This window comes from Euphorbia lathyris, chromosome 5, assembly GCF_963576675.1.
Source record: "Euphorbia lathyris chromosome 5, ddEupLath1.1, whole genome shotgun sequence".
Taxonomy (NCBI): domain Eukaryota; kingdom Viridiplantae; phylum Streptophyta; class Magnoliopsida; order Malpighiales; family Euphorbiaceae; genus Euphorbia; species Euphorbia lathyris.
Genome location: NC_088914.1, coordinates 959717 through 973929, shown reverse-complemented (window position 1 = coordinate 973929; position 14213 = coordinate 959717). Strand labels below are relative to the sequence as shown.

The window sequence follows — 14213 nt, the reverse complement described above, 5'->3', positions numbered from 1 at the left end:
ACGTTAACTAATATCTCTAAACTAGTTCATACCCTTTTCCATTCGGTCCTAATCACAAACTGACTTAGGCATCGAAGCAGGTTTGCCGGACTCCGACACCGTCTGACCTGCATATTGTCTTGTAGGAACCAACACGACGTCGGATCATCAACATCGTCTTGGCACGTGACCGAATTCAGGTAACAAGTTATCACTAGAAAATGGAAAAGAAACTAAAACTAAAATGGATACGGATACGGAACGCGAAACACGCTAATGAAAAAGAGTTTCCGCTGCAACATAGATTGCTACAAATTCTGTCCAGCAAAGTAAACAATATCAAAAAGTTGCCTCCTCTTAAATTCAAGATAACATGAGGGGTTTATTTCTTCTTTATGCACCAGCCATATGATCTGACTTTCCCCACTATTATACAAATGGAATTTAATTTATCAATAAATTGGAAACAAAAGCTTCAAAATGCACCCCAAAGAATGCTGCTTAATGCAATCCAAACTTTTACTATACACTTACAAGATACAAATCTTCCCCCAGAAAATTACAGGTCAGAATCGGACTCGGAATCGGACTCAAACCCATGTCACAAATTGCTCATTTGCAGAGTAATTCCCTCTATAAACTGGATGAGAGAGCTATAAACAAAGGTTAATGCTGCAAAACGAAAGACCGCTGCAATCTGCTTCTCTATTTACATCAATGCGATGGACTCTGTTTGGATATAAGGGGGTCGCTATCGTTTACTAGGGACGATAGAGCATTTTACCGCATTTTCAGCCAATTTATTAAGGGCTATGCAAATTACGCAGGTGGTCAACTACATCGTAGGAGCCGCTGAGTCGTTGATAATCAGATCGGGGGAGGATATTACCTTGGCTAGAGCCATTGGATTTGGGGCCATGTCCTGCTCTCCGTGATGAACAGCAGTGGCGCACACGGATGCGGTGGTCTCTTGAGTCTGCAGTGTTTATACCATGTACTTTGATCACCAATATAGCTTCCTTGTCTCTAGTGTCTTCACACCATGAGTTTCGAGGGACACCATCAACAAACACTTCAAGGGTAGGGAAATCCTCGAGATGTACAGACACCTCCGACATCTGGTCCGGTTTAATTACGCCAACTGCTGGAGTTACCTGGTTCAACATTCACTTGTTTTTCAAATGCTCAAAATGGTAAAGTTTTCTTTGGCCATATTGTTAACAAGAGTGCTTGAAAATTCGGTTTTGTGCTTGCAAGTGGGCTGTAATCAAGCCGAGCCAGCCTGAGTTTTGGCCTGCTCATGCTCAGCTCGTCAGAAAATCGATGAGCTCGTTAATTTTGTCATTAGTTACGTTCATTTGAAATTTCTTTAACACAAAATTACATAATTTTAAAACCTAAAAAACTAAAATTTACACAAAACTATGTTGTTTTACATTTCCCCTTTATAGAAATAAAAAGGGCGGCCTGGTGCACTACGCGTCCCGCTAAGTGAGGGTCCGGGGAGGGGTCCCACCACAAGGGTGTATTGGGGGCAAGCTTTCCCCTGCCAATTTTTTTGGCATAGGACTCGAACTCGTGACCTCTCAGTCACACGACAACAACGTTTGCCGTTGCACCAAGGCTCGCCCTCTTTCCCTTTAGAAATATTATTATTAAAAAAATAATCGAATCAAGTTTGCTCACGAACATTATAGTCGAGCTTGTTCATAAACATTACAGTACAGCTTGTTCATGAACCTATAACCGAGCCTACTCGCGAGCTTTCGAGCAGAGTTTTGCCATACTCAAGCTCGGTCATTTATAAATTGAGCCGAACACGGTCAGCTTTTGTCGAGCCGAACGCCGAGCCGCTCATTTACAGTCCTACTTGCAAGTTATAAAGTGAGTACCTGCAGCCATTGAGGAAAGCCAAATGAACCTCTTGGATGATGATCTGATGCTTGTCCATCTTCATTAATTGTAGACTGCCCTTCACATATAATTTCAAAAAGAGCATCATTTTTCACGCATTTATTTGTGATGCGTAAAAGCGCTGTATCCCCATTCTGAAGAATTATATTGTTTGTGCTGACAATAGTTTCTGGAATCTTTGATTGTTCTTCAACAATGCATCTGACTTGCTCGTTTGATTTCATAATGTCCCCAAATTCTTGTCTTCTCACAGACTCGTCAACACGTGCAATATCAACACTAAATATGCAACGCACGGGCTTATGATCACTATCAGTGACATCCATACAAGCATCATACCTGTTCAATGAATAAAAAAATTAAAACATGGGGCAGGTATATCAATTGATTCCGTTTTCTCAGGCATTTGCGGATAAACAAACAAAGAAGAAACTAAGACTAATTATCTCTGTTGCAAGTATCATGATAACACCCGATCTTTAAATATGCCAGAAAACGACTGTATTAAAACAAGAACTTACTGTAAAATCTCGGAGACTACAGGGCAGTCTAAACTGCATTCAGATACCCGAGCTGACCGGCTATCACGGTAAAGTATTCTGTCACACCAAGCAGGAACACGTCTTTTTTCACCTGAGTCATACCCTGCAGAATATAGTTCTAGTAGTATGCTCTTGCAACTTCAAAGCGTTCATAAACCTTAGAAAAGGATAAAAGAGAACATATCACGTGATTTATTTTTATTTTTTATTTTTGCATTTCCCTTTTAATTCTGAACAGAAAAGAATCCAGGGTATGCAGTTTTCGATTTTACCTTTTCCACTAGGTCAGAAATGGTTATATAAACAATAGAACTTCTGATCTATGTCCTGGTTCATAGACTACTAGATACAAATAATAAATTTATTAAAGCTTTTAAACAGTTCAGCAAGCAACCATTTTCCAAGCAAATATAACATTTAAGCTGCATATAATAATTAGTACTTCCTCCAGTATCCAATAGATGTTGTTTTAGGATTATCAATTTGTTCTTTTTTATATAGCGTTTTATATTATCAATGCACTTTTAACAATTTTTTCTCAAATTTACCCTTATTTATGGTAAGAGAGAAGAAAGAAAATTTTTGGGCCTAATACATCTGTTGTCCCCTGTACCTGGCCCAAAACTTCAACTGCCCCCTGAACTTTCAAAAGTTCCAAATGACCCTATTCTTGTCCACTTGCATGCAATAACCCCCTATTTCTCAATAGAATTTGTTGGATGCAGAAAATGGGAGACACACTCCGCCACGTGCCAAAAAGAAAATGCCAAATAGACAAGTAATTACAAGCTTTTGAAAGTTAACGGAACAGTTGAAGTTTTGGGGTTGTTGAATGCAATTGGACAAGAATAGGGGGCACTGAATGCAATTGGACAAGAATAGGGGGTACTGAATGCAGTTAGACAAGAATGGGGGTATTGAATGCAATTAGACAAAGAATAGAGGGTTATTGAATGCAATTAGACAAAGAATAGAGGGTTATTGAATGCAATTGGACAAGAACAGGGGTCATTTGGAACTTTTAAAAATTCAGGGGGCAGTTGAAGTTTTGGGCCAAGTACAGGGATGTATTAAGCTTTTTTTTTTTTTTTTGCATAGAAAGTAGAATTTTAGGAGACAAGTATTACTGGTAAATTAGTAATTTTAATAGTCTAATCATATTCTATTGGTTTTTATGAAAAAACTTAAAGGACGTATATTAAAAACCCGAGGGAGTACCTGCCAAACCAGGTTGGTGCTTGTCAAACTTGTAAGTGGGAGGAAATCTAATAACTGCTTCTCGCATTCCTTGGAAGACATTCCCAGCTTCCATTTCTGTTCGAAGTTGATCCCTTTCTCTAAGCCAATCAAAGGATCTTTGAGAAATAAAGTCTCTAGCTTCATCATAAGATATACCATCAAGCCGATAATTGAAGTCGCCAAGAAATATCACCATGTCTGCCTCAGATAACTCAGGTATTCCTTCTGAAGAGTTGGCGCCCATAGACTGTACACGCAACAATAGTTTATCAAACTAATCATATGCGTAAGGATTCCGTACCTGGCAATTCAAGATCAAGATATATGTTTCAAGTACGCACGTATGAATAACGAAGTGCTTGGACTGCTGATGAAGAACCAACTGCAATACAAAGGAGCAATTGCAAGCCAGATCTATAAACAAGCCAAAATAAATACATTGAGCAGGCTAGCGAGCAAGACAATAACAGGTATGGCACAATACCAGACGCAGCATTGAAGGTATTGGAAGGTCGAGAAAAACTCATTGTTCGATACACATGATCAAAATCAGCATTACGACGGTTTACTGCTTCCAAATGTGCCGCAAAGTGACAATTCACAAAGCACATTGTCCGGTTATAAACTCTAATCCTCAAACCAACAGCTCCCTGCAGCACACCGTTGTTCAATGAAGAAAGTCATTCTTACCGCACCAACGACAGCGATAACCACACACAAGTGAGTAGGAAAACAAAAAAAAAAAAAAAAAAAAACAGGGAAAAGAAGAGGAAGAGTATGCTAAGCTGTGTATGGCTCAAAATACTTTACGTGATTAGCGAGAATATACCTTATTACCAATTGCACGCCCAAAGCCGCATGGAACTGCAGCAACATCAACATCGCCAACGTGAGCTTTAAGATTATTCCTAACCCTGAAGAATAAGTACTCAACTTTTTGAAAATAAGATAATAAGAGCCACACTCACACGTGCATATGTATTCGCATATAAATTAGACTAAGTGAGAATTTATGCAAATCGAAGAAAGATGTATAGATGTTCAACTAAGAACCCAAATAACTAACTTTAACATACAAATGTCATTTTGGCAAAGTTCACCAACTGGCTGCCACCACATTCATCACCAATTTCAGCATATTTTGTTACAAAAGAACGTTGACCTTTAAAAGTTTTAAATAAGATCAGTATTACTGTATTCTAAAAGATATTTCACTATTTTATTTTGGAATTTGGCTACTAGACTTGACAATGGGGCAGATTGGAGATGGGGCGGGCTATTTCATCTCCATACCCATTCTTAATGCGGATTTCTCCCACCCCATTTAGAAAAATAGAGATAAGTGTGTTCCCTTCCCACCCTAACGGGTATGGGGATCTCCATGGATAATACGCACCCCATTTTATTATTTTTCTTTTATTAAATAAATATACCTTCAAATTTAAAAAACAATATTAAGTGAAATGTTAGGTTTAAGTAAGGTTTCTACAATTTTGAATTTGAATAAGTTTATTCTTTACTTTTTTAACTAATTAATTGTAGAAAAATATGTTAATATTTAGTAAGCATGCAATATTATAATTTATATGTAAAAATGTTAGGAAAATATATTATATAATGTATAAAGATTTATATTTATTATCAATATTATAGTAATGGGTATATCCCTAACAGTAATATGGGAGGATCCACATTGGGCAGCGGGAGTGGCTATTACCATTTCCATCCCATCCCTAAGAATGGGAATAACTTTACTCCCCATCCTCAACCTTATGGAAATGGGTTTTGAGGATTTCCCAACCTTGGGCCGAGCGGGTATGGGTATTGCCTATCCCGTTGACAAGCCTATTGGCAACGATAATCTATGAAGACAGAAATTAAAGTTAAAAGTATTATTACCTAGAACCGAAACAACCAATTTCAAAACTTGATCAGAGTCTAAGCACTCAAAAAAGGTTCAACAACAAAAGAAAAATTTAAGCATACAAGCCATGTAAACATGCATCAATAACAGGTAACCTTATTTCCAAACAACCAAAAGCCACAAATAACTTTATAGAGACTAACCATACAGCAACCAGTAAGCCTGCTAATTGTCGAGAGCCAACCCGTTCAAATGTTGACCCTTCATCCAATGTTTTGCCAATCATGTCCAGCCACCACAGTCCAAGAGAACTACCCTCAAGTCCTACCTGAATTTAGGAAGAAAAATTATCAGCAGAATAAAGAAAGAAAACGCCTTTATCGTCGAGGAAATGCAGGAATCAACAAACATTCCAGTTATGTCGATACAAGATGTTTTTACCACATTGATTCTTATCATTAAACTTTCTTTCTTTTAGCAAGATGGATTGCAAGCTTGCTACAAAGATATCCCAACTAATTTAGACAAGGTAAATTGCGCCAATAATAGTTACTGAAGTTTGGGGTTAGTTTCAAAAAGGTAACTGAACTTTATTTTATTTCAATTGAGTTACTGAACTTTGTTTTCTATTTCAATTAAGTCATTACAACCAATTCAGACAGAAAAAATCAATGGGATAGTGGCGTGCCAACCAGGTTAGAAAGAATTCTGGTACATATCACATGACAACCACATGTATGCCACATGACAACTAAAATAAAATATATTTTTTTGATGCCATGTGACCGTTTCAAGCAACTGAATTAAGTAAATAATAAATATAATTTTTATTTTTTTACTGTCATCCGACCAACGGTCATGTCATAGGTAAAAGTCAATCATTTTCAACATGGTTGTCATGCCACTATTTAGGCGATTTTTTATGTCTGAAATGGTCGGAATGACTTTAATGAAATAAAAATGAAAGTTCAATGGCTTAATAATTGGAACAAAATGAAGTTCGATGACCTTTTTGAAACTAACTCCAAACTTCAGTGCCATCGGTGCAATTAACCCAGTTTAGACACAAAATGTTGGGATATTTTAATGGACTGCAATGCAAGAATTTTGTGTCTAAATTGGTCCAATGAGGAAGATTGTCTTACGGTTTCTTTTGCTGCAGACATTGCTAGAACACCTGCACCCATTTCAACTTCTTGCAACCCAACAACAACAATACCAACACCACCAGCTGCATTGCCTAGCCAGGATATAAGAGAGTCACGGGATGCTCTTCCTTGTGCTACATTCCATGTACCACTTAATATTTGTATATTCTCTATCTTTGTATACAAAAATTCTTTCCCAGACAGTTCTGAACTTATAATTCTGTCAAGGGGTCCAGGAGACGTAACACTCCATCCACGTATACCACCATGATTAGCCAAAGTGAAAACGTAACCAGCACCAACAGCCATTTTTACCACAGAACTGCTGTGAGATACCCACTCTCCAAGCAAGTTACCGTCAAGGTCCAATACCTGGACCGTACCACTTGCATAACCCACCCATATTCGCAATCCAAAAGTACATAAACATTGAACAGCAGAAGAATGGTACTGAAAGTCTTGCAAGCGATTGCCATTTCCATCCCACTGTACAAGTAAGCCATTAGCACAACCAGTCCAGATCATTCCATCAATGGTCATAATCAATGCCTCAGTTCGCCTATAATCATCTCCAAAGCCATTTTTTGCAGCTACTCGACGTACAACATCAGCTGCTCCCATTATAGCATTACGTGAACGTTGAAAGAAACCAACTGAACTTTGAATCCTATCTTTCTTTGAACCAGAAACAATTTTCATCTTGATCTCATCTTCGAAGGTAAAATCTTGCCCATCCATCCTTTCAATCTGACCATCGATGTTGAATACTTTCAGCAAATCCCGCGTTCGAGCATCCCTACAAAACAGAATTCTCGGCAAATAAAAAACAGAAGGGGTGCAACCCAAGTACAAAAAACATTGTCAGAGTAGCTAGTAAATCAACAAAAACTAACGAAGCATAAACACAAATTAAAGCATTTAGCCTTCTAACTAGTTTCTGAATAAACTCATTTGTAAAATCAGAATAACTGCACCCCCTTCAAAGAACCAAATTACTTAGTTTCTTCATGTCAGATATTAATATGAAAGCTATTATTGGGCCTAAACGCTTAAGCTTTGAGTTCAATTGTTTCCATGACATGGTATCAGAGCCTCTTAGACCAAGCGATCAAGGGTTCGAATCCTGACAATCCTATTTGTTGATTTAATTTCAACACATGGTAAGATGGGCCTTTGTTGTACAGGCTTCAAGCCCCATGGGCATTTGCGTGCGGGGTGTCAGATATTAATATGAAAGCTATTGTTGGGCAAATCATCATAGTTGAATGCAGAACTTATGAGCTATGTACCCCTAGAGGACACTATTCCACAAATTACAGAAAAAATGTAAAACGTACAGTTACATTAGATATCTATACTGATTCCAAAATGTAAAATGTCAGAATAAGCACATTATTAGCTTTGAAAAGTAGTACAGCTAGATTGAATACATACCACAATGCAAACGAAAGATAACCAGCACTCCATACTTTTGCTTTAGAATTATCAGACAGCAAATATTTGACATCAGAAGTTATCGCATTAGCGAAGCAATTTACATTGACTTGGCTTTTGGGATCGATATATGACCTCTCCAAGAATAAGGCAGCCATGTGTCTTTCCTCCTCAGTAAAATTAAAGGATTTTTCAATTGCTTCCCACAGCCATATCTTGATAGCACCCCCTTCAGAACCTGACCATAAATCGCCTGGACCACAAAAGAAGCAATGTGAGAGAGGAAGAAAAAGGAAATCAATTTAAGCAAACGCAATGCCTTTTAAGAACCACAGTGCCGCCAGAGACATTTGTCCAAAAAATAGGTACATGAAAAATTAAAACCCGTGTAAGCATTTAAAATGGTGTAGGCCACTAAATACTGAGCAGAAAAAATAATTGGTTACTAGTATTATGTATTAACATGATAGTTAATACAAGGTTAAAACTGGATCTTCAAATATATGCTGCCCAGTCAACATGTACATTACATATGATCCATTTACTCACAAGTTCTATTCAATGAAAGCATATAAAAAAATATGCCTAAACCATACAGAGCCCCCTAAAGTTGTCCATTTTTTGTCACTTTATCCCCCGCGCTTAAGGGACAGCCCATTAGCCACTCCAACTCCTGAAAGTGACATATCACGCCCATTACTTTTCCTCAATCGGAGAAAATTTTGACCATTCACCTTTCAGTTGACTTGCCATATATTAACATGATAGTTGCTACGAGGTCAAAACTGGCTCCTCAAATATATGCTGCCCAGTCAACATGTACATATGTTCCATTTAGTCACAAATTCTGTTCAATGAAAGCAAATAAAAAATATGCCTAAACCATGCAGAACCCCCTAAAAGTGTCCATTTTTTGTCACTTTACCCCCGAACTTAAGGGACAACCCATTAGCCACTCCAACTCCCTGAAAGTGACATAACGTGCCCATTATTTCTCCTCGAGAAAATTTTGACCACCCACCTTTCGGTTGACTTTCCATATGCAACGTGGCTTTTCTCTTCAAAAAAATTTACCCCTTCTTAGAGCATAATAGCCTCTCTAAACTCATATGCGCTTTAAAATGCCACCTTGCAAATTTTTATAAAAGTAAAAGCCACATTGCATATGGGAAGTCAACAGAAAGGCAAGTGGTCCTCACTAGTCAACATCTTCTCCGATTGAGGAAAAGTAAGGGCGTTACGCCACTTTCAGAGAGTTGGAGTTGCTACAAGGTAGACCCTTAAGTTTAGGGGGCAAAGTGACCAAGATGGACAACTTTAGAGGGCTCCGTATGGTTTATGCCTAAAAAATACATATCAAGTCACATAAAATGCATGCCCATTTTTAAGCAGAATACGAAACTATCTTTTCCCCACTCTATAGTCTAAAACAAAACAAAATCCACATGCAATTTCCATTCATTATTATGAGCCAGTCAAAACCAATAAATACCCCCTTCTCAAAATGTACATAAGAAAAATTGAACTCGGCAGCACAAAGGCATATACAAAACTTGTACACAATAGTCCAATACAGAAATTTTCCACTCAGTGCTTATAACTAGTATGATAACAGTTCACCAGTTGATGAACTACCATGGTTACTGCCGCCATGAACAAGGGTCAAACGAACTCTCTATAAATGAGCCTAGCATATTGGTAAGGCACAATTCTGAAAAGGGAAGTAGCACACGGGACATAAAGGGCTCTTAGAGCAATAGCAGGTGCAAAAAATGAAATACGCTTGGTGAGGAAACAATCCAATTTGGAAGAGATCACATTTGAGAGACAGTAGATGATTATGACAGCAAGTTGGAGTTGAAAGGGAAATAGAACCATGTTCTAAGAGCTTGAGCTATGTGAGGATATATAAGTAGGACAAGACTTTGGATTGAATCCTCACTCTACATCCCTGCCTTTAGATAGTAGGGGAAAAAAGAAGAAAAGGCAAATATTTATGCTACCCGCGCCAAAAGACCCCCAAAAGAATAGGGCTCATGCTTTCCATGAGATCACTAGTTAAGTGAAGAACGCTACACCTACTTTAGGGCTTATGTAATATATAAAGAATATCCCTCTTAGGGCCTTTTTGTTTAAGGGCCGCTCACCTTTTCGAATAGAAGGAAGTGGGATACGGAGATGATTTCGGTAAACCGATGCATGAGCTGAAGCTCCCATGTCCCGCCGACCCTCCGAAAAAGTAAGGTCGTAAAACGGGCATCAAACTCGTGTCTTCCCTGACATGGGAATGGGATGGCTGCCTGTGAACATTCTCCTCCATATAACCTAATCCTAAAGCTACCTACGGGGTGGAAATTTCTGACACGACAACACAATTTACAGAGACAACCCAATTGACACGACACGATTGACACGAAAATCATTTTTTTAACATTTATATCATATAGAACCATATAGAACATGTATATGAGATAACACGATTTTGACACGAAATCTGAAATTGCCACCTATTTCTTCACATTATCGACTTCCTATCTACCGCAGTTATCTCTTCTGGTTCTCATGTAGACCATCTAGTATGCACCATTTGACAAGTGAGGAGACCCAACTTCATTTAAAGGAAAACAAAGACAAGGGGAGAACAAAAAAAAGAGCTTGTATTTGTAAATCCCTTTGATATCAAAAGAATAATCTCTCTTTGAAAAAAAAAACATAGATATAGCTGATCAAACGATCATTCCAACAAAATCAGAGGCACAAACAATCAAGCAAAAGGTCCCAAATTTTGTTCTTCTCAGTTTTTCTTTGTAAATTTATGTTCTCAACAGCAAGAGAAATGCAGAAGAACATGGTTTAAAATGCCAAAGTCACAGAGTTCTACACACCTCAGAAAACAAGTGAACATATGATAACTCAAACTTCTGCTTATATGTCTAAAATAGATAAAAGCAATGTTGCACGGAAACTCTTCTTCGTTAGGGTTTCCGCATTTCAGTTTCTTTTTTGTTTCCCTTCCCGTTCCCGTTTCAGATTCCATTTCTGTGCAACATATGATACAAGCATACTTACATTCCAAAAAAGCAAAAAGAAAAGCAAACAACCTTTTAAGGGTTACAGAAGCTTTGAACAAGATTTGACTTTTGGAAACATATGATATGACAACAATGACTACGAAAAGACTCAACATGTCTGCACTTATGATTATCTCTTAAGATACAGAAATTGAGTGAAGAGAGCTGGGGGATTCACGAATTAGAAGATTAAACCAGAAATCTGGTTTCAAATTAGATGTTTACACTATAATTAAACAAAGAACAGAAATGTGCAATGAGAAAACAAATAGGAAGAGAAAGAGACTGACCATATGAAGTGACAATCATGGAAAGAACAGGTCCATGATGAGCAACCCAAGACGCGACTTCCTTAAATCGATCCGAATTAAAATCCATCTTCCAACCTTTAATCCTTCCATCTCTATGACCACTCCACACAACTCTACTTGCCTCATCCCCAACCATACACATTACTGCGGATCCGACCGCCACAGAATCCCTATACGGCGCCGTCTCATCGTTTCCTCCATACAAATCCTTGAATTGCCACACAGAAATTGCCCCGTTTTCGCTACCAGCCCACAATTGAGTCTGGGTAGTAGTAATGGTTCTCAAAAAACAACCAAATTGCGATTCCCTCAAAGGATGAGGACGAACTTCGAGACTAGGCGGACGGGCAGGGTGAACGGCTCTTCTGACGGGAACTTTGAAAATCCCAATTCCACCTCCTTTAGCAACAAATTCAGGTAAAACCGATGACTTCGTAGTGTGAGAGTGTACATCAGCATTAGGTTGAATCTGTGTCGAAGAGTTAGATGGAGAAGCAGTAGTAGAGAGCTTCCGGTCTAAGAACTGGATCATGTAATCGAGGCGTTTGGCAGTAGTTTCCATGGAGGAATTGGAGAGCTGAGACTCATCATCGGAAGAAGAAGCGGAGGAGGAGAAGTACCGATCAAATATTTTGGGGGAAAGAAGAGGGGTTTTGTTGTTTTGGTCAGGGAAAGAGGAGAATACGTCGTCGTTGAAGTCCATTAGTTCCGATTGCGACTAAATTGAATTTACTGCTATTAAAAGCGAGAGAATCTAGTGGGAGATGAAGAGAAAACAGAGACGCCGCCGGTGAATTCGTTGGTGGCTCCGACGGAGTAAATGTAAGTGCTTATTTTGTTACCAAATTCATCCTCTCTGTTTCAATCAAACTCAGCCATTGTCAACTGAAAGAAAAGGACAAGGTACAATTTCGTTAATCACATTCATCCCAATATTAGGTAAGTTAATCAAAAAAAATTTTGGCTAAACTTATATTTAACGGGGTAAATTATAAAACTGACTCTAAATGATAGACTCGTTTACATATTCAGACTCGTTAAATTACCTCTTACCAAATGAGATTTTTCCAAAATTTTCTTAGACCCCGTTTGGTACGTTATAATGGACGTCGTAGTGGAATAATCATTATAATGGAGGTTCATTACCATGTTTGGTTAGTAATATCATTTTTGTCCTAATGGAATCATCATTACATCATTCAATTTTTCCTCGCAAATTTATGTAATGGGCATTACAAACAAAATAGTCATGCATCACCATTACAATTAGCCCTTGTATTTTTATTACTAACGGCGAAATAAGAAAAAAACATAAAAACCGAAAAAATGCGAAAATGTGAAAAAAGCGAAAACGAGAAAAAAATGCAAAAACGAAAAACATGAAAACGAGAAAAAATATGAAAAACACTGAAATGGTAAAACGAGAAAAAAAGATGAAAAATGTGAAAAAACCGAAAAACGATAAAAAAAATGCAAAAAACAAAAGACATGAAATGAACAAAAAAAAATATGAAATACACGAAAATGGTAAAGAGAGAAAAAACACAAAAAATGTGAAATGAAAAAACAACGAAAAATAAAAAAAGAAATTGAAGAAAACATAAAAATCTGAAAAATGAAAAAAAAAACATGAAAATTGTATTTAACTAATATAAATATACGTATTGTAATGATAATTGCATTTTATGGATTTTATTAAAATTTGCCAACCAAACATAATAATGTAGTCATGATTCCATTACACATTTGATTACATTACAACGTACCAAACGGACCCTTAGAGCATTATCAATGCAAATATCCTTCAAAATTATAAAAACTTAATACATCATTATTTTATCTTCTCTCTCACTTTTAGCTAACTTAAAAAAAAATCTCTGATGCTAAGTAAATTTAAAAGTTGGGTTAAATACGTCGTTTGTCACTAAATTTATATGATTGTCTCAAAATTATCACTCAACTTCAATTTGTCTCAATAAAATCATTCAACTTTGAGTTTTGTCTCAATTAGGTCACTCCGACAATTTCAGTGATTTAAAGGGATCGAAATGATGATATGAGTGACACATCAGTTTGAGTCAACTTGGATATCTGATCGAAACGACATATGACATCCATTTATGTGTCACCTGGGAGCACGTGTCGGTTATTTTTATAAAAAAAAACAAAATTTAGTTTTTTTTTCAAAAAATAACCGACATGTGGTTGTCATATGTCGTTTCGGTTAGACATCTGAGTTAACTCATGTTCACGTATCAGTCATAACATTATTCTGATGCATTTTAACCATTGAAATCGTCGGAGTAACCCAATTGAAACAAAACTCAAAGATGAGTGATTTTTGTTGGTCCCGAGTAAGGTAATATAATTAGTTCCAATGGGGGGGTTAGGAACTAATGAAACTTTTTGTTTAATTACGCTGACTTAATTTAATTCTTTAATTAACTCCACTCAGTTTTGGTAAGCAAGGCTGAGCGTAGTGTAAGACAGCTTTAGTCAGATGCTGACTAGAACTGTTTCACTTGTGAGTTGGGAAATAACACTTGAGGTCAGCTTCCAACTCGGCACTCTGATTACTTAGCGTCGGCTTATACAAATTATATACTGAGTAATTTAAGCAAGCAACACATACATATATATATCAAGAGAATGGTTAGAGATTACTCAGCAGTCTTATCCTGGTTCGGCCTCACCGCCTACGTCCAGTCCCC

The 14213-nt window shown here is 37.4% G+C and overlaps 1 protein-coding gene across 2 annotated transcripts; it reads right to left on the bottom strand.

Annotated features, from left to right (window-relative positions):
• Window positions 1-253: 253 nt before the first annotated feature.
• LOC136228712 (type II inositol polyphosphate 5-phosphatase 15) lies at window positions 254-12397 on the bottom strand. 2 transcript variants are annotated; one of them, XM_066017167.1, is made up of 11 exons: window positions 11482-12396; window positions 8121-8373; window positions 6684-7482; window positions 5742-5866; window positions 4504-4588; window positions 4159-4324; window positions 4016-4056; window positions 3654-3921; window positions 2415-2538; window positions 1872-2232; window positions 254-1133 (listed from the first exon to the last, which is right to left on the bottom strand). In XM_066017167.1, the coding sequence occupies exons 1-11, from the start codon at window positions 12203-12205 to the stop codon at window positions 783-785; spliced, it is 3297 nt and encodes a 1098-aa protein (XP_065873239.1). In that variant the 5' UTR covers window positions 12206-12396; the 3' UTR covers window positions 254-782. The 2 variants fall into 2 exon arrangements, with proteins under 2 accessions (XP_065873239.1, XP_065873238.1); XM_066017166.1 differs by having other exon boundaries at window positions 4016-4324; window positions 11482-12397.
• Window positions 12398-14213: the final 1816 nt, after the last annotated feature.

What these genes read in the sequence shown, in the direction of transcription:
- LOC136228712 (XM_066017166.1), bottom strand. Translation starts at nt 12,205, where the DNA reads ATGGACTTCAACGACGACGTATTCTCCTCTTTCCCTGACCAAAACAAC. An exon ending in GGCGTGCAATTGGTAATAAG is followed by an intron (nt 4,325 to 4,503) that starts GTATATTCTCGC and finishes GGTGTGCTGCAG; the next exon opens with GGAGCTGTTGGTTTGAGGAT. An exon ending in GCACCAACCTGGTTTGGCAG is followed by an intron (nt 2,539 to 3,653) that starts GTACTCCCTCGG and finishes TATATTCTGCAG; the next exon opens with GGTATGACTCAGGTGAAAAA.